Genomic DNA, 23,201 nt, shown 5'->3' on the forward strand with positions numbered 1-23,201 from the left:
GCTAAAACTTTTTGTTGCCATTTTTTTAGCTTGCTGTTCATTCCGTTTTTCAGGTATTTGTCTTTGTGGTCCTTTGCTTTTGCGGTAAGCAGTTTGATATCAAAGGACTAAAACGAGTCAGGATGGCGTTGTGTGTATAGGGCGGGGGGAAACCTCAAAAGCGGAGAAGATTACAACTAAGGGAATTACGGCAAATCGCGTTAAATGAGAAACGGGGTATCATCATCTATGAAAGGGGAATAAGTACTTGGCTCAACGGGATAAACGGGGAGGCACTTGAGGAAGGAGCGTAGCTAAACAGGCTGAATATTGAAGGTTTCGAAGTAGACTCGGGATGAATTTAGCTAGTGCCTGAAATATTTGCACATTAAAGTGAATAGACTTGGTAAGAAGTTTGTTGAAAAAGACGAAAATGTGTCTCTGACTTAATGCATTTATGACTATTTATTTATGAACTATTCCAAGCACATCAATTATTTAAAAAAATTAAAAATAAATCTTTTGAATTATCAAAAAAGAAATAATATACGTGCTCTTACTTAAACACAGCAACACTTTGTTAGCAATATATTATTAATAAATTGTTTGCCATATGTAAAGTATCATTTATTTAAAGCTCTCTCTAAAATATGAACATGTATCTTTTCTCCCACAGCACATTAACATCTAACAACTGAACGATACAACGATACTCAACTGTATTAACAAAGATAAGGATCAGCACTACCAAAAAATCAACCAGAACAACAACAACTGCTACCTAAGGTTTCTCAAACTCTAAAAACAAGTAACTCAACAAGAAAATAAAAACCAAACCATATAAGCAAACCGGAAAAAAGTGCAAATTATGTAAATTATAGCAAAGGCAAGACGCAAAGGGAAAACCGAAAGGCAAACGAAAGGGAATTAGTCAAATAGAAGAGGCGGAAGCAGAAATCCAGAAAAAATATCTGTGACCAGGCGAAAACCGGAAATTAAATCTGCAACGCGGAACCAAAGTGGAAGAGGAAGAGCTGAGCGGAACCGCAGAGCCACAACCGCAGGAAAATCCGAAACGAGTAGACGGAAAACGCGTGCCAAATTTTTGCTCAAAAATACCAGTATAAAATAATAATCTAAAGAGCTGCTCCCACGAGCGAGGAATTGAGAGATTCCAGTTAGCTGTCGAGATAACTAAAGTAGTTAGTTCAGGCAATCCATGAGGTCTACATTGCACCGGGAACACTAAGATATTGCTGGCTGGACTCCTGGACTTGAGACCTTCCGCTGCGATTTCAATTTTCATTGTTGAGCTCCGACCCACACGGCGCATTGTCTCGGTCCTTTGTGCTAATCACCGCTAGTTGGGAGCTCCGGGAGCAGGAGCCCTGGCCGACTATTTAGCCAAGGTGACGAGGCAAGGATTGCCAGGCACTTTGCAGCTCGACCAGGCCAGCACCCATACCAACACCCATCCACATTCTGAAAGGAGGCGGCGGAGCAGGAGCAGGAGCAGCAGCAGGGGCGGGGCAGCCATTCAACCCAAGAGCCACGCGATACAAACCAGCCAAGGACATGGACTCCCCGCTGCCAGCGTCGCTGTCGCTGTTTGTCCTGTTGATCTTTCTGGCGATAATTAAAGGTGAGTGCTCCACGACAACTATTCACCACGACCTCCTGTTCTTCCCCCCCAAGCTCAGCTCCTTTTGAATCCTGGTCCCGCCTTTGTTTGTCTTCCAGCGACGTTTACCTGGGCCAGCAGCTTTCCCTTTTTGGCCCAGGTTTGCTTAGGTGGTCACTAATTAAATAATTGTAAATATTAAAGTATGCAGTAAAACTTGGTTCGAGTTTTTGGGGCAAAGTGGTCCTACGAAAGAGCCAACCCTTGCTGGTTTTATGAGCCCTACAAAGGGCTGTGAAAAGCCTTTTTCATTCCATTAGCCAAACTTATTTGGGATCCGCAAAAGGAAAACATCAGCAAACAAAAAGTAAATTGCTTACTTCGTTATTTTTAATACTTTTTGTTCAGGTACTTTTTAAAATTTTTAAAGTACATACATGAAAGGGTATATGTAAGATTAATGTACTTTATAATTATTACAATATAATATTGATTTACTCGTTGGTCGTTTCACTAGTCGTTTGATCCCAACCCATTCTTCTATATATCCTCCTTCCGTTCCAGCTTAACAGACCATGAACTTAGAGTTCATTTTGTGAAAGGTCAGCCGTTATCTATGGACTTAAAAACTTATTACACCACTGATACTGTTGACTCTGCCAGTTGTTGAACGTCTTTCCTTACCACAGTCAAACATTTGCGTTAACAAGTGCTCGAGATTTTTCGCATTTCGCTGAGAGTGGCGAAACTCGAACAAATCCCACTCATGTCGGCACTATCAATTTCAAATGCGAAATCTCCACCTCCACCGCGCATAAATCTTGCGGCAAGGTGACACCGTGTGGCCTTGCGAGCTGAATGGCGCCCCACAGACCATCAGCCCATCCGCCCATCCGCCCATCCGACACATTATTCAATTCCGCATCCGATTTTTCAATTTCCTTGCGAGCGTTTTCACGGCGCTTTAAGCAGGCCAAGAAATGCCGGCGGAATGTAAAAGTAAAAGCCAAAACCCTACCATCCTTCCATTCACAACACGAAAACACTCAGCTACAGCCATATCTATTATAAAGGATGGTACACCGGTACACTGTGTGTGTGGGGGCGTACGAGGTACGTACATGCGGGATATTCCCAGGCAGCGGACCATAAATTCACATGGAGATCGCCCTGAGCCAAACTTGGCCATATTTTTAGTTTTCACTGCTCGCTGAGCTCCGCAATTGCCAGAAAAGCGGGAAAAAGTTCAGAAAAACAAAGACGCAGACGTGGCGGAGTGGGTTTTTTGCGGATGGCGGGTGCTTGGTCCGTGGGTTGGCGCAGCTAAGGAGACAAATATTCAAGTAGAAAAAATAGAATTGTCATGCGGAGGAGCCCCCAGGAGGCGGCACTTCAAATCCACATTCTTTTCCCCGGAGTCACTCGAGCACTCGCCGGAAAATACACACCAAAAGAGTGGAGAACAGGGAAAACAAAGCCCCCTTTTCCCCATCTCCCTGCCAGAACGTTATACACAATATCTGTCTTTTTTAACTTGCATCGAGAGTTCAGAAGTTCTGTATATTTTTTTCGCCGCTCCGCTCCGATGAAGTCTCATGTGCCCCTTTTGACAAAAATAACAACGTGCGGTGTGGCTCGTCGCATTTCAACTCAATTCGCGTTGTTTGCCTCAAGTGCTTCCACTGCAATGGCGCTCTGAATGCCCAAAATTAAGTTCACATTCAGCTTTGAAGAGTAAAAACCTACTCCCAGCGCAAAAACAGAAGTATTTTAGATGTACTCTCTAAAAGATACACCAACAAGATACTTTTGCCAGGGAATACTTTATATTCAGTTAAAATTTGTAAGCTGGTTGGCAATACACTTTATAAGAAAGTTTTAATCACAATGAAAATTAGATAGATATATAGATTTTACCCTTCAAACAATTTAAAAAAATGTATTAAAACTTCTCATGTTTCAAATTTTGGCATTCTTTTCTAATATCTATCTGCAATTCTAATATCTATTGTAATGCTTATTACTGTTTTTTTGAGAAAAGCTATATCTTCCTAGAAATATTTGCCAACCAACTAATTATTCACGGCCTGTTGCAAATAAATTCTATTCAAATTGGCCATTCGCACTATTTTAATTGGAGACACTTAACACTTGAGTAGCTTTTACTTAAGAGGCGATAACAATAATTTTCCAGCCTTATGAGCTCACAAGCACATGAAGTATGCATGAAATAATAATTGAAATTAATGTGTTAATGTAAGGACAAGCAAACAGGTTGCACTTTTGTTCGGAATTTAACGATAAATTTGAGCCCGATTGCTTCCTAAAGCAGGTCAGTTCGCAACAGGCATTCTGCAATCTTCTTCGTTTTCGGAATCCTTTTGAAAGACCATTGTCTTATTTTCGCTGAAAAGTTATTACTTAAGCACCGCTGGGGGAGTTGACGGCGGAATCTTTGCCTTTGTCCCGACCCACTGAGCGTTGTCTGCTTTTATTTGGCCACCCGGTTGCTCATCAAGCTCATCATCATACCCATACCATCCGCATTCCCAAATCGTTTGAGATGCCCCGACAGAGACTAATGAAGACGGCAGTTTTCAGTTCGGAGTTCGCCGGGGATCGGGTCTAGAGAGATTGCCCGGCCAAAGACAAATATTTTCAATAAGCTGATATCGCAGTGTGCACTGATTGGAAAATCAGCAGTGGGAAATTGCCGGGCCACGAGCGGGACAGAGAGAAATACGCAATTTTTCAGCATTCAGAGCCTTATTGCTTTCGTAGCCTGCCAGTTGGCAAACGCATAAATTGTGCGGAAATTCGAAATTCGGGCTGGGCTGCACCAACACGGCACCTTGACAGTGTCAACCGTTACCGGGTATATATGGCCGGTCATATATTTTATTTTAAGACATTTTACGCATTTTCGTGCATTTAAATGAAATAAATTTCTATTGGATTTGCGTGTGCCAAGCTTGGCCGGACATTTTCTGCCTTAATTCGCTTCGGCCGGGCTGGGAATCAGTTTTATTACACTCCCTCTAAATTTCAGATGGGCCTGGGATTACTCGGCCACAATGTATTTGTTAATATCCTTGTTAATATCCTGAGAACTGGCGCAGAACTTCTGGCAATGAGCAAACTTCTTCCGTCTTCCATTGGCATAAGCCAACTTTCAAACTTGCCACCGTCTTTTATGCCAGGTAAATCGGATAACTCAGAGCCGGAACCAGACTCCATCTCCTTCTCCAGCTGCGACTTTGGCTCTAAATTTGAATCTGAATCTGAAAATGTATCTGAGTGTGACTGTAACTGTGACTTTGGCTTTGGTTAGGGCTTCCGGCCTCCGATTGATACCCGCTCACCGCACGCAGCACGAAACTTTCAAGGTTGCCGAGATGCTGTATCTGAAACTGTATCTAAATAGATGTATGTATTTGTATCTGTTTCTGCGGGCCCGGACAAAGGCGAGCCAAGTTGCAGTGCAAGGAAAACAAGTTTCAGTTATGCGCTCTGCACTTCCATGGCGCCATCGATGGAATAACCTTGCTCCGCTTGTGGCTTCCTTTCGCTGACTTGGAGATGGTCAAAGAGATTCGAATGCATTTGACATTTCAAAAACTATCTAAGGTGCCTGATAAGATTTATGAAAATCATTTCATGAAAACATAAATTATTTATTACTGAATGAAAATTTCATATTGTAATTATAAGAACCATTATATTTCGTAAAATATGATTTTTAGAATAATTTATATTACTATTTACAAAAATATACAAATGTTTTATATCTAGAAAGTGTACATAAAGTTAAAATGTTTAGAAAGACAGAGTGATTTTCACAATGTGGTTTACATTTTAAAACAGAAAAGTCTTCACAGATTTGATAATAAATATAAGTATTTGGAAGTTGGAAATAAGATCTGAAAGACCTTAGAAAATATGTTTTTACTTATTTTAGAATTTACCTAACATGAAGTTGGGTAACTTAACTTAGCCCAGTGATAAAAAGTACCATGAAATTGAGAAATGGTTCCTTATACACCCGAGTTAGGGGATCACCATTCCACATATTGTGCAGTGATGCCGTGACTCACGATCTCATCCCTTTGGTGGGCGGGTCTGGCAGCAATCCGCGCCCGCCCTTGGGGGCACCTGTAGGCATCTGGTGCGCCCAACTCCAGATCCGGTTCCTCCTCATTGTCATCCTTGAATGAGTCAGCGGTGCCGCCACAAAAGTTTGCAAATAAGTATTTTTTATACTGCCAATCCGGGCAGCTCCACCCCGCGGAATCGTAAAAAAAATACGAGAGCAAGGAGGGAACTTAGTGCTGCGCCTAAATAACCATAAACAGCACTCGTGGGCCCCGGAAAAGCAAAAAACAAAAAACCCAGGGTAGATAATACGGAGCAGAAACAGAAACAGAGCAGAAACAAAACTTGATAAGCATAAATTTGCTGTAATTTAACGCATTCAATTACAAAAACAAAAAGGAAAATGGCGCACGTTGGGAAAAGCGGGGGGAAATAACGTTGGGAAAACAGGAAGATAAAATGGCGGAGCGTGAGATGGGGCCCAGAGACTTGAGACTTTGTGCAAGCTGCGCGCGGCGACTTACTTAAAAATGTCATAAAACCGAAACAAGTAACAGGAGAGGACTAAACCGAAGGGGAGGGCCGGAAGGAGCACTTTAGCATACCTCAACAGCCATTTCCACGCGGGAATTTCCCTGCTCTTTACGACCTTGTATCGGCTTTCGACGACCTGTGATTACGGCGAAATTCCTTACGTAAATTCAATCAGCTGTGTGGGCTCGAGTTTCCCACATCAACATTCCATTCCGCGATGGAAAACTATGACCTAACGCAAACTAATAGATTTAAATTCGGTCCAACGTTACGTATTCCATAGTTTTTATTTCCAAACTTTTATTAGCATACCCATTATTTTGAGAACCTCTTTTTTACAGTCGCATGCGAATGGCCATAAATAAAGATATTGATTTTCAAATGAACGTCTGCGAATTAGGCATATTTTTTGTTTGCAGCCGAATTTGTTGTCTTTCAATTTATGGTTTCATTTTATTGAACAATATATTCTCATCGCAATAAAAAGCTTTTATGGTACTTCAATTATGTTTGTACTCTCGCGAATGTATATTCTTATTTAAAATAGCATAAATAAATTTAAAAAGCGCCCGAAATTAATTAACTGGCACGGCAACTCACAAATGGCTGACTAACTGCTTGCTGGTGGATACAAAAAGGCAATAATGATGATGAGAATGATCCCTGAAATAGTTCTCCTCCCGCAAAGGGGCAGCTAAAGTATCTTTTGGTGTTTCTTCTCGCCGCCGAGGAGCGGTGGCGAAATTAAAATCGCTGGCGAGAGTTTTCCGCGGCTGTTTGCCAGGCACTTGAATGCCTCGCTGCGCCGATACTTTCCTGCACTAAAAGCGTTTAAAAGCGGGGCAAAAAAAGAGAAAGTCGTGGAGTTTCGACGGGGCGCCGGCGTTCGCACGATGCCCCATAAAAGGTAAAAAATAATTGTGCCCATGGCGACTGAAAAGCGAATTACAAACAGGCCACCCGAAGGCTCGACGCTCCGAATCCCTCTGCCTATTTTTTCATGCCCCCTCGAACGGCGTAATATATGCAAAGCAGTGGCGTACGCCGGGGTTTGAAGAAAAAAGGGGGTTCAATAATAGCAAAATTATTATTAAAGCTCTTTGATTCAGTTAAAATAAACTTCTCTTAATTCCACATAATAAAAGTAATGAAAGAATCTAAATCATTTACCAAATAAAATTATAAGCTTTTAAAAGTATAAATCCTTAACTGAAAACAATATTTAAAGAGGTTTTAAAAAATCCTACAGAAGCTTATAGTTCTAAAGAAAATAAATTCTACAATCCTCGAGGGATTGTAAGAGTGGTTTTAGCTTTAGTTAAATTACTATAAGTTTACTATTTGTCTTTCATTAGAGTTCCAACACATCCTTGAGCGGCTGCTCCCCAAATTGTCCCCCTGCGTACGCCTCTGGTGTGGCAGGGGTGAAACGGTGGCCAAAACGAAAGTGAATGTGAGTACATATCGGAGTCAGGGGTCAGGGCGCAGAACGTGGGGCCCAATTGACTGACTTGGCTGGGCGGGCTTCTCTAGTTGCCAACCCGCCGGCAGGAGCGGCAGCAGCAGTCTGTCGGGAAAACAGACAGAACAGAAAGAAAAACATGCAAATTTCGCTGGTTTGTGTGCGCGGCGGGCTTGACGAGGGGGGGTTTTTCGGCTGGCCCAGAGCGAATTTTACTTTGTTGTGCGTCGAGATATTTGCATAGCCTACGCTAGGGCGCCCAGGACCCCCAGGATCCCCAGGACGACCAGTTTTCGGCTGCTGCTGTGTCTCCATGGTGACATTAGCGACGTGAGCGAGCCGAGGTTTTCGCGGGGCTGGTGGGAGGACTTCAGTCAGGTGAGGTGGAGTCCTCCTCCGGGTCCAAAATCCTGGTAAACAGTCCTTTTTCGGCTGGACTCGTCCCCTCTACTCCCCCGTTTCTCCCGACTGAGCCTGACCTGGCTTTGAGTTGAGTTATTCCGGAGCATAATGAATTAAAATCTGGAATCGAGATTCGCCTTTTCAAGGATATTCGGGGATGCGCATGTTTGTTCCCGTTTCTTTTTCCGCTCAATTCCTGGAAAATGCGAGAGCGGAAAACTCCTCCGAGCGACAGAGAGAGAGACACAGAGTGAGAGAGGAAGAGAAAGCGATTGCGTGGGTGCCCGGCTCTTTCACTCAAAGTCCAAGTCACAGCCAGTTTCATTCAATAGATTCATCTATATACGCTTGTATGTTCATATACCAATCATCCTGCACATATATAAACATCCACATGTATCTGTGTCTTGGTTCGCAGACAGCATCAAGTGTGTATTTTCCTTTTCGACCCATAATTGACAGACAGTTGAATTTTTGATGCGACTCCTGTCTGCAGTAAAAAAGAGGAGTGATGGAGAGGCGCAGGAAGTGCGCCCAAAATCCATTTCCCATGCCCACAATCGCCATCACCGCTGTCAGCAGATGCAAACTGCTGCCGTAAAGTGCGTAACTGTGTTTCGGCACGGACAAACTATTGGGATCAAAACGGCGGCCTTTTAATTAGGAAAGCGACAAGTGCACTGTGGGAATTTTGAAAGCTGTGGAATCCATGAAGAAAAATGTTATAAAGTATTATAAGACTTTTATTTTACCAGCATTGGTGCCGTCCGTAGTCCAATATATTTGAATGAGTTTGCTACAGTTTAATCTTTTGCTCTGCGTGGTCAATATTTTTGATTCTAAATTTGGTTTCATTAGTTTATAAATAGCACGCTAATTGAGTTGATTATTTTTTACTGGGTCAAACGCGTGAGTCGTGTGTCAGTCTACTATTGCTTATCACCAAAATTGAGTTCTGAACTTTTTAGCGCCCATCAACGTTATCAGTCGCGTTTATAATAGAAACAATCTACTTTTGCTGTGACTATTTTTGTATTTTGTATTTAAACAGAATGTATTTTATTGACCAATCATGATCTTTTTGATTAACGTGGGAAAAATAAAGTGCTTTTATTTTGCTTTTCTATTTTAAACTTTGGAACTGCTTACCTTGGCCTTGTATTTTGTTTTTTTTTTTGACTAAGTTTTATTGTTATACTCAAAAAATAATCAATGTCAGTGCTATATAAAAATAATATATTAAATATATATATTTTAACCAAAGTTGACAATTCGAAAGCTTCAGGTGATTACTTCTTTATTAAACTTTTATCTGATTCCAAGATTTGTGTTTATAGTTGAGGGTGACGTTGATCTGTAGGAATGAAATAGAATATCTTCAGCGTTATTTACTTCAGATTTGCTATAACCTTAGACTTTCTTAAAAAAGATCGATTTTTTTTAATCATACGGAATATTGATTTCTTTAAACGAAAACCTTCTTTTTCGCGGTGCTTAAACTGTGAGGAAAGGGGCAGGAGGAAACATATAGTAGAAGAGATAAAGGTCGAGATTCGTGGCACAATTGTCAGGGCATCCCGCAAGCATGTCAAGGATGTCGACGCCATCTCATCGTTGTCCGTGTCCTCAGGTTGTTATTGCAGGTGCATCCACCGCATTTCACCCTTCCGAGCCACCCGAACTAAAAGCCAAATGGCGCTTGTCGCATCAGGCGCTCGTTAGTCAGGCGGGGATTGCCGGCAGCTTAGAGGAGCATCATCTAATCGACATTGACGTGGCAGCGACGCCGGAGCCTCTGCTGCCGACATGGTCCTGACTAAGTGCCGAACAATAAGCCTTCCAAAATGTGGTGTTCCAACGCCTGCATTGTTCCCTTACCGTGTCACCTACTTGGCATTCATGTGGAACCCAGCAAGGATTCGCAATGGAACGGGCACTTCGACCTTCACACCCCCCAAAATAATGATCACTAAAGCAGTGAGAGAATCGGGCACCAGCTGAGCAGGCATTTTCAAAACTATCCTTTGCACAGTTTAGGAGTGCTAAAAGTTCCTCACATAGTCGTATTTTGGAGGCCTTTGTTATATAGTAGGTCTAGTCTTCCTGAAGCTTCAGATATGTTTATCTTTTTATTCTATTTTCCACTTTTTGAAAATGAATATTTGTTTAAGCTGAAAAACCATGAAAAAGTAAAAACTCAATCAACCAATCACTTTAGCCATACAAACTGATAAGTTAATTATTTTATTATGTCTTACCATCTTTAATGTTTTCATTTTTTAATATAATTTTTAAGAATTAATAATACATTAATTGGCCATTTATCCGGACATTTATTTTATCTCATTTCTTTCGAAACTGTCTCACAACCAAACAAACGAGTTGCTCGTGACTTCGGTCATCAGTCTTTTAGACTTATTTATATGTATTTTGTATTATCCTGCGCCCGCTGTCTGGATTTGTGGCTTGATTTATAGTTCTGCCACAGAGATATGTGGGTCTCCTAGCTTCTTCTTCTGCTCCAACTGTGTACTTCTTCTTCTGGCAATAGATAGCGACATTGTCCATTAGGAAAATAGACGTGGAAACAGTGCGCCCACACAATCTCACTCACACCAACTCAGCACGCGCTGCATGCATGTGTTGCTCTGCGGCGCACCTTGGCCCCTTAATGTATGCAATAAAGCTCAAGTGTAGACCGTCCTTAAGCCCACCGCCCACTAGCCACCCTCTATCCTCTACCATCCTTCCCCCTGGGCTGCTCTTCTCTTTGGTTTAGGTTTTGGACCTGCTAAGCACGGGTTTTCGCAACACCGAAACAAATATTGGGGAGGATCTGTAGAGTTAATATTACTTTATAATCGTAACAAATAAATAAAAAGATTAGATTTATGTTTATAGGAGACATCTAAGTCAGTAAAAAAAATGTTCGAAAAATAAGTGAAAGACTTAATAAAATAAAAATTGGTTTTTCTCTGTCTTTTGAAGATAATTACTTTTTCCAGTGTAGCTAACCTTCACTTTCACTCTCACACACACGCACACATGCAAACATGCGTGGCACATTGTTGCATTTCACGTACGTGGCATTGTTGTTTTCACCTTCTCCTCTCTCTTTCACTAAACAAAGCTGTTGCAATGTGCAAAATGCTGCTGTTGAAAAGTCCTTGTTGTAATTACATTTTGTTTTACTCGTGTTGAGGTTTTTTGTACTCTCACGACGACCTTTTTATTCCGCCCTCCTCTCTCTCTCTCTCGCTCTCCCTTTTGGTCTTTCTCCACTTTCTCTATTTCTCCTGGTGGTTTATGCAAGTGGCAGGGGGAGGTCAGAGGAGGTGAAGAGTACAGAATCGGCTGCGAGTTTGGGGATCCATGAAATTCATGCGTGATTTTTATTGTCGTGTTGTGTGCACATAAAATCATGTTTATGCATGTCCCACTCGTGTTTTGTCTCGCTCTGGCTGGGAATAGCAACAAGTTACAGTTACAAGCTGTATGCTATTTGCTACATGCTACATGCCTCGGATGCCATGTCAATGCCACGCCCCGAATGTGTGGCGTCCTGTAAAATTGTGAACTTTATTGAATTTCTAGCATTTTATTGTGTGTAAAATTTATCGTTTCAATTATTTAACGAAAAAAGCCGAGGTCGGTAATTGGAAAAAGATGGGGACAGGTGTGGGGGGAGACAAATGGAGTTGACCTATTTGCAAATTTGCATACAGTTCAACCTTTGTAAGTGAAATTTAGCATTTCTGTAGCAAAAGTAAGATAATGTTTACCTTTACATGCTCAGTAACTTAAAGATCGAACACATTAAACGTCCCCGAATCCGCATTTCTATACTACTTTGCTTAATAATTTAAATCTTATTATGTTTAAACTTAATATTTCTGAATTTTAATTGCTCATTAAGAATCGCTATATCAGGCTTAAGAGATATGTTCAACTTATCCGCGTTCTACTGTACGTAACCAAGGCGACAAGACCTTGACTGAATGCTGGACAAGTAGTTGGAATCGGAGAGAACATTCCGCCCTTACTGCATTGACTTTGACATTTATCGTCGTCCCGGGCCGGAGAAACCTCCACTGTCCAAGGATGGATGGGGCTGTGGGTGTGGGTGTAGGTATGGGACCGAGGATTTGGCCTAGAGTGGGCGGCGGGAGTGGGTGGCGAACTGTCTTTGTATGCGGAATAAACGTGGGGCAGGTGAAGCGATATTGACAGATTGGAATTGATTGTAATCTACGATGAGATGAATGGGCCTGCGGAATCGAATCGAATCGAATCGAGCCGAACCGAATCGCAATGCTTCATGGGAATCGTCCAAGTGGAGGGACTTCAAAGGCTGTGAGCAGAACAGCCGGGGGTCTGCTAATTAACATTTAATTATAGTAGTTCAGACTCCCCAGCGGGTGAATGGCAAGCGAAAATGGGTCAAGGTCGAATTGGGTCAACTTAGAGCCTGCTCATTGGGTTGTTTGCTATTTTAAGTGTGTCTATCTGTTGCACTCTTTCACTGGTCCGCCCTTCTCCCCCACTCTCGCTCCTTATCCTTTTCGCGTCCTTCGGCCGGGCCAATGACAGTTACATTCACTTTTACAGTTACAGCTGCCGTTGCAATTGCGTTTACCGTTAGTTTGTTAGCTTACAGCTAAAAGCTTTTTGCGCTGCATTAAAGTCGAGCGAAAAGAGCACGGGAATGTGCAAAAATGTTGAGGAGAGAAAGAGAATTTAATGGTTGGGAAAATTAGTTCTTTCAAGGGCTTAGCCAAGCTTAAGCGAGCTGCGGAAAATTGCATTTTTATTTACTGGTATTCTTCGAGGATTTTTCACCAAACGCTTGGTTCGCACAAATGTTTGTCATCAAAAGCTGACGCATAAACAAAATTATTCCCGCTTCTATCCAATTTCAATTGCAATCTGAGGGCAAAAAGAATGATTTTTATTACGCCTACTCAGTTGGATTTTTGCCTTTTATTTCCTTTTTTCCGCATACCCACCGGAGGAACGCTATCAATGTTATGAGATTTCGCCTGCCTATAAGATAGTTTTACCACCTCCCACGCATCCGTCACACAAGTTGATGACTTACTCCGAGCGAAAGTGAAGGAAAATATTGCAAATGTAATACGATTGGTGATGGTGGGGCGGGTAAAAGCGGAAAGGGGGCCTAGAGGAGGAATGGGAATGTGGGCTTGGTTGGGGTTTTCGTTACACTCGAGCAGGCACTCGACTGGATTCGACAGTATACAAAGTAGAAATAAAAAACTAAGCACCACTGCTTGGAATGCAATGTATCGAACTGATGAATACTCTTAGTGGCTTATTTTGGGGTGCATATTCGTTATCTTTATAAGACAAACAATATTTTAGATTTAAAAATCTTTAGTTACAAAAAATAAATAAATTCAATAATAAAGTTTAAAGTTTTTTCCTCTTTTAAATCCATTAATTTTTTTATAAACTTTGACCCTAATTTCATATTATTCTTTTCCAAAACCGCTTTGACTTTTGACTCTAGTGATGGGATATTTTTCTGTAACAACTGCTTATGCCAGGAGAAGATTGCTAAAATACTGTGCACCCCTCATGGACCCGCCCACTTAGTTCCCCTCACATATACTCAATGTCTAGCTGCATATGTGTTGGGGCCTCTCTGACTGTCTGTCTGTGTGTGTTTGTTGGCAATTTCCGCTCCTACATTTCCGTTCGTTTTGTCACGTAGTTTATGAATGAATTTAACTGCCGCCGTTGGTGAGATGGGCGAACCGAAAAAGGGTACGAGGTGGAGCAGTCATAAAGCTTGTTGATATGTTTTAATGAGCACTTTTTACATGCACATGAATCGCTCTCATCGTGTGTCTGTATCTGTGTGTATCTGTGTGGTCGGGGGGGAAATAAAAGCTTGCAGCATGCCCAACCAACTGAATGACACTCACCGTACATTTAAAGGGCGCCACTCTGCCTCCGAATGAGGGAAGCTCCCCTGCAAATTGCTGGCTTGCAACTTAGGCTTGCTCACTTGCCACCGAACGCCTCCCCCAGCCCCTTGAAATAAAACCCCTTAACTCATGACAAAAGACTTGGCCGAAAAAACTTTTTTAATTACATTTTTCATTTCCTCTCCTCGCGCCACATTACGTATACACATATGTGGCCCGTTCGAATGGGTTGAATATTCCGGGAAATGGGCAGTCGGCAGAGGGCTTCAGCATTTTCTGACAGCTTTCACAGCCAATAAAAATGACCAAAAACTTGCCCTATTGGCATCTGAACTGAACTCGTGCTGTAATATCCTTTAACGTTTCCTCGGAGATTTCCCTTCCTCTCGCTGTGCAACGATTTAGCGATTGCCCTGTCACTCTTAAGTTTTCCTGGCTCCCCCCAATACCATCCTTGTTGTGTGGTTCTTTTGTAGATGGGTGACTAACTGGCGGACTGTTGCGACAGCTTTTCGGCTATTTCTTGTAGTTTTGGACCAGAGTTGGCAAAGGGGCAGGGGAAAGGGAAGGAATCCGAAGCAACAAAGCTGTCAATAACGAGTGTTGCCAATATGCTCCTAAGGAAGCGCAGATTGGTGAAATACAGAGGGTGGCCCGAAAAGTGATTAGGGAAGAATATAATCAAAACTGGTAGGTATCCCATTTTAAATAATTGTTTAAGCAGCAGACACTTAACAAAAAATAAAGAACTTAACAAGAAGATAAAGAAGTCAAGCCATATAATTCACTATTCACTATCTTATACTTTTAAGATAAAAACATCCCATAATTATAACTCGAAATGTTTAAAACTTTTTAAGAAACTTGTATCTTCAAGTTTTACCAACTTTTTGAGCCACCCTAGCTGGCCATATTTAATGTTCTGTTGCTATACTCTGTTATTGTTGTTGGTATTGCTTTTTGGCCATATCTCAAGGAAAAAAAATCTATCGACAACTTGTTAGATGTTAGAGAAACGGTTGTGGCTTCCGTTTTTCCAGCTAAGATACAGAAATGGACACGTTGAGGATGGGACACCCATTTCCCATGGTCAGCGCAAAACGATGTATCCTCTAGCACACTGGCAAAAACCACAATTTACGAACTTAAATGATCAAATTAATTCGGCATGAATGAAAAGCTGTCAAACATACATATATTAAAGAATGAGGTTTTTCAATAAGTACTTTTTTGTCAGCGGTTTTTCTGTTAGCCGTAATGTAATGCAAAAACGTTAGCAAATTGAATAGCAACGTGATGCGTTGTGCTAAAAAATGCAGAATACATTTCCGAACTAATTAAAAGAATTATTTTATAAAATTTAACATTGCTGTAATGAAATCCTGTGTGTATTAAGCAGAAAACATTTTAAAATGGATAAAAAGGCAAAACAAACAAATGGAAATCGGTGCCTTTTATACATTAAGTCTGATTTTTAATTGGGGCTCGCTATGTAAATTCGTGTTTCAGTGACATTTCCAATCCCATTTGCGCTCAGTGACAGCTGCCGGCTACTTTGTACGACTCCTTTTAAGGCTACTGTCCTGCCGTAAGCTCGGGGACACATTCGGTTTGATTTCTCATTGGTCCTGCTGCTGTGCTGCCTCCGCTTCACGTAGCCGAGCCAAAGGCATTTTACTTATGAGTGTCATGCGTCGCAAATCTCTGCTCAACTCGCAAGATACATTGCCGAACGCTCGCACAGATACAGGATACGGGATACAGGACACAGATACAGGGACTCGGAGGCACGGATACAGCAACAAAGATTGAAAGATACAAGATACACAAGAGATATATTTTTTCCTCGACACACAGTCAGAGATAAAGCTCCTGGTTGGCAGGATTGGGTGGCAAAGAGTCCTGCTCAATGCATGTCAATTTGTGGTTTCTTTATCCGGCTTTCCACCCCTTCCCTTCTCGTTTGGCATCTCTCTCGTCTTGTGGCACCGTGAAAATCGTTTATGGCCGAGAGCTGATCAAAGTCCAAGGAATTTACAATATTTATGCGATGTGATTTGAATGCGGGCTTAGATTTTCGCAGCTGGCGATCATGCGGGCATGTTGAAAATGCATTTCCATCGCTCTTTTCCCCCCCTCTCAACACTGGATGTTCCCTCCAAACTTAGGCCACCCACAGCAAGACAAACTGTGAGAAAGACGAGAACAAGTTGCCAAATTTATTTGCGTTTATCTTTGAGCCAAAGTTTTTGGTTAACGTGTTTGCCATTGTCAACAACTTTGTTGTGGTGCCATGCACCACTCAATCCTCGAATCCCCCAGTCCCTGAGCCCCCTGCAACCCCTCCGCCCATGCCCATCTTGCAATTGCAATTGGTTTTGCCAAGTTTTTTGGCAAATTGTTTGTTTTGTTCGGCGCGTGCACTTTTTCCCCAGTTTTTTTCTCTTTCCGTCGGCTGTCGTTTTTCGTTTGCCCTCGTAGGTCGCCTTTGTGTGTTTGTGTGTGTACGGTGTGCGGTGTGCTTACAATGCCACGCCCCGTGCGCCCAGCCGCCCCGCATCCAGAACCAATATTTGACTTGTTGTATTGCCATTTGAGAGCGTCGAATGTTCGCATTTTATTGTATTTCGTTTGGTCTCAGTTCGGCATTTAAGTCAAGCGTTAAATGTTTTTCCATGCTCCATTTTCTACGGGTCCCTCAAAACATTCATCTATGTATCTGCACAGATACCCATATCCGAATCTATGTTTGTGGCTTTTCTATTTCCAATTTGCCAGCACAAACAGAAAGCAATTGTGAAACGCATTTAAATGACGCCCCCCGAAAATATTCTCAGTTTATTTGCATATTGTGCTTTGATTGGCCCGAAAATCGAATATAATTTCAATTCTTCTGTTGACCAGGCTTAAAATAGCTACCATTTAATTGATTGCAATTGCCAAGTGTGGCATGGTAAGGGGGTTGCACAGTTGACAAATGGAATTTGGTATGCAAAGTAATGTGATAGTCCAAGTGTGGCAAGCTCTCGATTGGCAGCAATTTGAGAGGGCTTATAAGTAATGGAATCTTTGATGTCATTGGCTTCAGTCTCTTGCCAAGCTGAATAGCTGATTAATAGCATGAAGTGCAATCTAGTATATGTGAGTTATCATACATATTTAAAGGGATGTCTATTTAAGAATTTTTTAAAAACATTATTCTCTATTTGTAGGGATAAGTAATTGCATTTATTCATATTTTTAAAGATCTTTAGGTATTTGTAGTTTGACAAAATGGAACTTAAGTATCAAAACGCACTTCCTCAGATATGTGTGATGGCCAATGAATTCATATGCTTCTACTAAGCATGCATGCAGCCAATTTAATTGAGAAATTCCAGTTCCTTTGGAGTTCATATATTCTTTTAATTTCCTTTGAGCTTCGCTCGCATTTGCTGAAAGACATGTAGTTTCGTTAAGGAGATGCAAACCGATTTTCCACCCAATTGCATGAGCACATTCTCGAGATCCAGACTCCGTGTCCGATTTCGGAGCACTCCCGGATAATCGAGCATTTACCATTTGGGAAGTGAACCATCTGGCAGTCTCTGTCCTGCTGTCTCTTTATCTGCCGTTCCATTCGCCCATTCACACAGCGATATTGCCCCATAAATGTTAACTGTATTACCAGAACCATACCCATTCTTATACCCATCTCTATACCCATTCCCATGCCCATATCCATGGCCCTGCACTCAAAAGTAGAGTTCACTTGCCCTTGTATTTAATCAGCTTTCGTTTTACCTTTCTTTTACTTACAGGTAAGTGCTCATATCCTTTCGCTGTCAACTTTAAACTGCAATTTGTGGCACAAGGCGAAGGGCCAGGGGGTGAAGGAGGGTGGAGATGGTGAACGTTGAAAAAAATGTCGCAAGTATGAGCTCTAAAAAGAAACCCCCCACGTACGTATATGTATGTGAAAGTAATAAAAAAAAGGGAACCTTGACATAAACCTTAGAGATATGGGCAAAAAGTATGCACATCTAACGCACAAAGTCTAACAATAACCGAGCGGAGACGGATAGAGAAAGTGGAGAGAGCGGGAGTGGGCGGCAACAGGAAGGAATACGGCAGAAGCAATCTGCCTTAACTTTGGTAACAAGTTTTTGTTATTTTTTTCATATATGTATGTGTGTGTGTGTGCCTTCCGTGCCTCTGCCTGTGCCTGTGTCTGAAGGCAGCTGTCAAAAATCAACGCAAACGTCAACGTTAAAAAGCAACAAACAAAAAAGGACCCCCGCAAACAAGAGCAGAGAGGCAGGTTGGCGAAGAGGCGTTGGACACATGTTGAAAATGTCAAAAAGTAGGCAACATGTTGTGTGGAAAGCCTGCCCTGCCACGCCCCCTTGCCACCCGCACACCACCACCCGCTGCCTTATTGTATTTAGATATTTTTATAAGTTTACTACAAAACACATAAACACACACGAGAAAGAGATACCTACAAACATAGCCTGAAAAGCAGGCCACTAAGGTCGGAAGAAAGCTTTAAAAAATTCTTCACATCTTGCCACCGTTTTATTTATATATATATATTACGTTTTTTTCGCTCTGTTCCGTTGTCAGCTGCCAACTATTTTCGGGGGCAAAGAGCGTTCATTGATTTTTATGGCCAACGCCTGCCAAGTGACAAGCGACAAGTCTCATGGACCTGTCAGTCCCGAGATAATCGTTCCTTGTACTATTTCTGCGAGGGCAAAAGAAGCTGAATCACAGGGTTTTTATGAGGACTTCTTTTTATTGACGATTAGTCATAATGAATAAAGAAACAGTCTTGTTTGAATTGAGAATAAAAGAGTCTTAGCTCTTCTTTGTACTAAGAATATCTCTGTCTGTAAGATATCAATACCAAAGAACTTTCTTACAATATGCCTTTGCCTTCATTAAATTTTGTTGAATTAAAAATCTTAAAACATAAGAAGACTTTTCCATGGATTTCAACATCTGTATTTGTCATTATCTCTCTAAAAATGTCTGAAATCAAAAGTCAAAATTGAATCACCATGGGTACGAACAGGAAATATCTCAAGAGGTTCCTAGAAATACCAATCATGGATACATTTCAAGAGTGTCTCAAGCAGGTTTTCTCGCCCACTCTCAAACAATGTGTTTAACCCCTTTGCCAGGGGTTTCTTTTAGGGTATTGTGTTGACTTTCTGATTATTTGGCTTTTAGTTGATTATAAAGATGGAGATGGCGTCGGGGCCGCAGTAAGATTCATATTCATCGAGGGCGCAACACACGCTTACAGGACTACAATGGATCCCGGCCAGGACAAAGGGCCTGGGTTATCCACGAGAAACGGCAAACGGAACTGTGACAAAGGGATGATCTGCTGCAAAGTACGGAGTCCCACATGCACATGTGCGGCCTCCACTATCGAAATGAGCTTTAAGTTCGCCTCGTTTCGTGTCATAAAAGGGAAGAACTCTGGACAACGGAGCTCAGCTGCGTTAAGAATGGATTCTCGTTTCCCTTTCGGGCTGCTCGGGCGAAAATCAATTTAACGCACGCACGAGTTTGTTTGCCAAATCAGAAACTATGGCCCAATGAGCCTTGTCTTGTTCAACCCTTTAATGTTATCGCGTCGTTATCGTAATCGTCTTGTTTCCCAAGCTTTAAACTTGACACATATTATTTTTGTGAGGGCTGAGGGAAAGTTAATCATAATAGAACAGAGTGGAATTGTGATTTTGATCACGAATTTCAAATCAAATAAGATTAAAAAAAAAATGAAGGAACATCCTTTTTTTGGTGATTTTTAAGAAGGGTTAACTTGGTAGTTTTTTAATTTAAAATTTTAAAAATAAAAGCAAAGTTAGTTTACTTCTGGAATTGGCTGAAAAGTTAATAAAATAACCGAAGAAAATAAATTTACTTATTGTACACTGTAAATCTAATAAAAAAAAGAAAAAAAAAATTATTTTAAAAAGGACCTTAAATATAAAATCAGTTACGAAACTGCACAACTTAAGTACCTTAATTTGAATTAGAAGCCGAACCTTTAGCTAATCCTTTGAAGATTAATTTGACGAAAGTCTGCTCACTAAACGAATTACACAAATTTCGACTTTGGGAACTCAGATTCTGGAAAGTTCAACGGCGGTTGCAAAGTTGATTGATTGGCAAATTAAGAAGAGTGAAATTTTGCTTTATGTATTGGCTCTAATTGAAAGCTAATTTGCTTTAGCAACCCTCTCGCAAGCAGCGAGCGGCATTTTTGAAAATCATGCCTTCGCAAATGCTGCCTTGCTGCCAAACGCAGACTAATCTCTGACTCCCGTGCCCTCCCACAACCACCCACAGCCCAACTTTCGCTTTTCCGCCTACCCTTCACCCCGCAAAAGCTAAACAAGTACAACAACTGCCTAAGACACTTGCGATTTTAGCTTTCAGTTTGAGTTTTTTCAACACTGAATTGGGTTAAGCGGCATGCGGTGTGTGCGTGTGAGTGTGTGTCAGCTGGTGTGTATCTGTATCTGTATCTCTGCACGTATGTATCTGTGCGCGCGTTCTTAGCCCGGGCTAACTGAAACTCAATTGGATGTAGCTCATGCCCTTGTCCCAAACTTAAACGCTGAAATGAGCAACTTTGAGTGTGTGTGTGTCTCAGTGTGTGTGAGCGGTGGAAACAGCGGCAACAACAAATAAAATTCACATAAATTATATACATTTCGTGCTGCCGCTGTTTTTGTTGTCAGCCATTACGTTACGCTACGTTACGTCGAGCGGCTTTTGTTTCCCTTTTTTCTCATTTCACATCGTTTCGTTCCGTCTGCGTTGCCTTTTGTTTTAGCCTTGCATTTAAATTAAGTCTAAATGTCGACAAGAGGCCATAATTGTTGTTGTAGCCGCTGTTGTTGTTCCGCCCGAATGCCGAAGTTGTCACAGTAAACGAGACAACAGGTTTCGAGCGAATAAAGCGCACACTTTATAGTTGGCTGGCAGGATTTTTACAAGATTTCTGACTTCTTGCAGCTGCGACATAGTCACTTTGAAAAAATTTCAAAATAATAATTTAATGGTAAAATAAAAAATTAAAAGTGTCCGGTAGCAAAGTCTACGCTAAGCTAAGTTGAACTAACTTACTTTTTAGACAATTTGAGTCCTATAAAAATAAAAGCAAATGACTCTTAAAGTAGCTTACATCCAGACCGTTTAAACCTATTCTTTTTTATTAAAAGGTGTTTACTCATTGACGAATACAAAGGGTTTTTTTTTATAAAATGTGCTTAAAAATTACCTCCGCAAAAAACCATCATTGTTTCCCCAGGAGCCACAAGCACACAACAAATGTGTACAGTGCACACCGAACGACACATGCTGCTTGGCTGGTTTATATTGACATTTCCATCGCTCGCCGTGGCTGCGTGGCCATATTTATTTTCAATTTAACTTTAATGCTCGCGTGCTGCAAGCAAACAAGCCGGGGATAAACCGGGTGATCAGGACTAGTACCTTGAAAGCTTGTTGCATGCCCCGTCCACATTTGTCCAGGGCGAGTAATTTATGGCTCCAGCAGCAGCAGCCGAGGAAGTCGGCAGTAAAGTTAATGCGCTCGATCCGAAACAAAGTTCAAAACAAGCTGTACCCAACGAAATTCCAGACCCTCATCATAATTGAAACGGGCTAAAAACAAAATGCTGCCAAAAACTTTATAATAGAATACAGACAGCCGTGTACATACACACAGAAGCGGCCCGCCGACCGTTGGTTATTTTGAAAACGGATACCTAATGACCGGAATCGATACAAATGATGTCCCACAACATCCATTTTGTGGGCTAGGTTCTGGATTATGAACAAGATAAATTACCATACGAATTGGTTTCCAGTAAATGGCGAAACGGGGCTGAAAAGGAGGCAAGCATAAAGTGTCCCTTTATTAATATTTCAACAAAAATTATAAATTTGTTTTAATTTTTTTTTTATTTATTCCCTCAAAAGATCTTTTAAATATTAATATTTTTTTGCTTTAAAAGGATAGTGTAGGGAAATTAATTAAAATCGAGTGTTTTCTAAAGTCTTTATAATTTTTTTTTGTTTGTAAATTAAAGTGCAAAAACAATATTTGTTTTCATTTAATCAAATTCCGACATTCTTTTCTCAGCATTTAAATCCAAACAAATAGTTTCGTTCCACTTGTTGCTGCCTGCTTTTAAGCGCAACCGGAAATGTGCAAGCAAAGCACACAAATCATTGCATACCGCCAGGGGCCTTAAAAACAAAATGGCGAACTCATCAGGTGGCTGCAATAAAATAGTATTGCCTACTTATCCGGGCCGAGTGGAAATTTCTGCAAATTAAACTAATTGCTTGACTCAGAGGTTGCCGGAGGACAGATACTAGGCTAAAATTGCATGTCCCCTCATCTTGCACAAAATGCCAACAATTATTTCACTGGGTTCTTTGCATGAGTCATAAATATTTTACGACTTTCATGTCACAATTTGTTTGGGACCGAAGCGCCCGAAAATTGTTCATTTAAATTTTAATTGCTTTATAAATGCTAAAAAGTCCTTGAACTTTTTGCATAAGAGTGAAAGTGCTTCAGCTTTCGGCTGGGCTCAGGTCAGGCCACGCCCACTGCTCTCATCTCGACTCATAAAATATGATAAAGCTGCCCTTGGACCCTTGGCGAGGAGCAAAAAGAGCGAACATTTCGCTAGTTTGAAGCATTTTCAAAATGAAAAAATACCCCATCCAGCTCACCCACCTCCCCTCTAGGTATATACTATATTGTACGTGTTGCTTGTATATATATGTATATATATTAATAAAATGTTCACGCTCAACTTTGGCAACTTGGGCCGAAAAGACAAACAGAAACAACAATGAGCGGCAGCAGTGGGCTATTTAGTTGCAATTGTTGTTGCTCTCGCTGCTCCTTTGCTGCAGGGGAAAGGAAGGACAGGAAGGACAACGACAACGCGTCTCTGCTGTCAGCGGAAAGACGAGGGGCTGAGTGGGCTGGGAGGGTTGGGAGGTGCCCGTGGGGCAGGGAAAAGTGGCAGACGGCGGCAAAACAATAGATATGAGGCTGCGCTCCTGTATGTGTGGCAGGCCAGCTGCATGTGTGAGCTTGTTGTACATATATAATGAGTTGTACAAAATGATGTCCGTT

At 41.4% G+C, this 23,201-nt stretch overlaps 1 protein-coding gene across 15 annotated transcripts in view; it reads left to right on the forward strand.

Annotated features, from left to right (window-relative positions):
* The window catches only part of LOC108032501 (neuronal acetylcholine receptor subunit alpha-7), a 100,180-nt gene that overhangs the window by 15,788 nt on the left and 61,191 nt on the right, over positions 1 to 23,201 (forward strand). For all 15 annotated transcript variants that reach the window (XR_007763570.1, XR_007763571.1, XM_017106326.3 and 12 more), the window contains exon 3: positions 656 to 1,621. Coding sequence is in view for 13 of the 15 variants with exons in the window: in XM_017106326.3 (XP_016961815.1) it covers positions 1,555 to 1,621 (67 nt within the window). In the remaining 2 variants the exon portion in view is untranslated. The remainder of the gene's footprint in view (positions 1 to 655; positions 1,622 to 23,201) is intronic.

This window comes from Drosophila biarmipes, chromosome 2L (assembly GCF_025231255.1).
Source record: "Drosophila biarmipes strain raj3 chromosome 2L, RU_DBia_V1.1, whole genome shotgun sequence".
In the NCBI taxonomy this organism is placed as follows: domain Eukaryota; kingdom Metazoa; phylum Arthropoda; class Insecta; order Diptera; family Drosophilidae; genus Drosophila; species Drosophila biarmipes.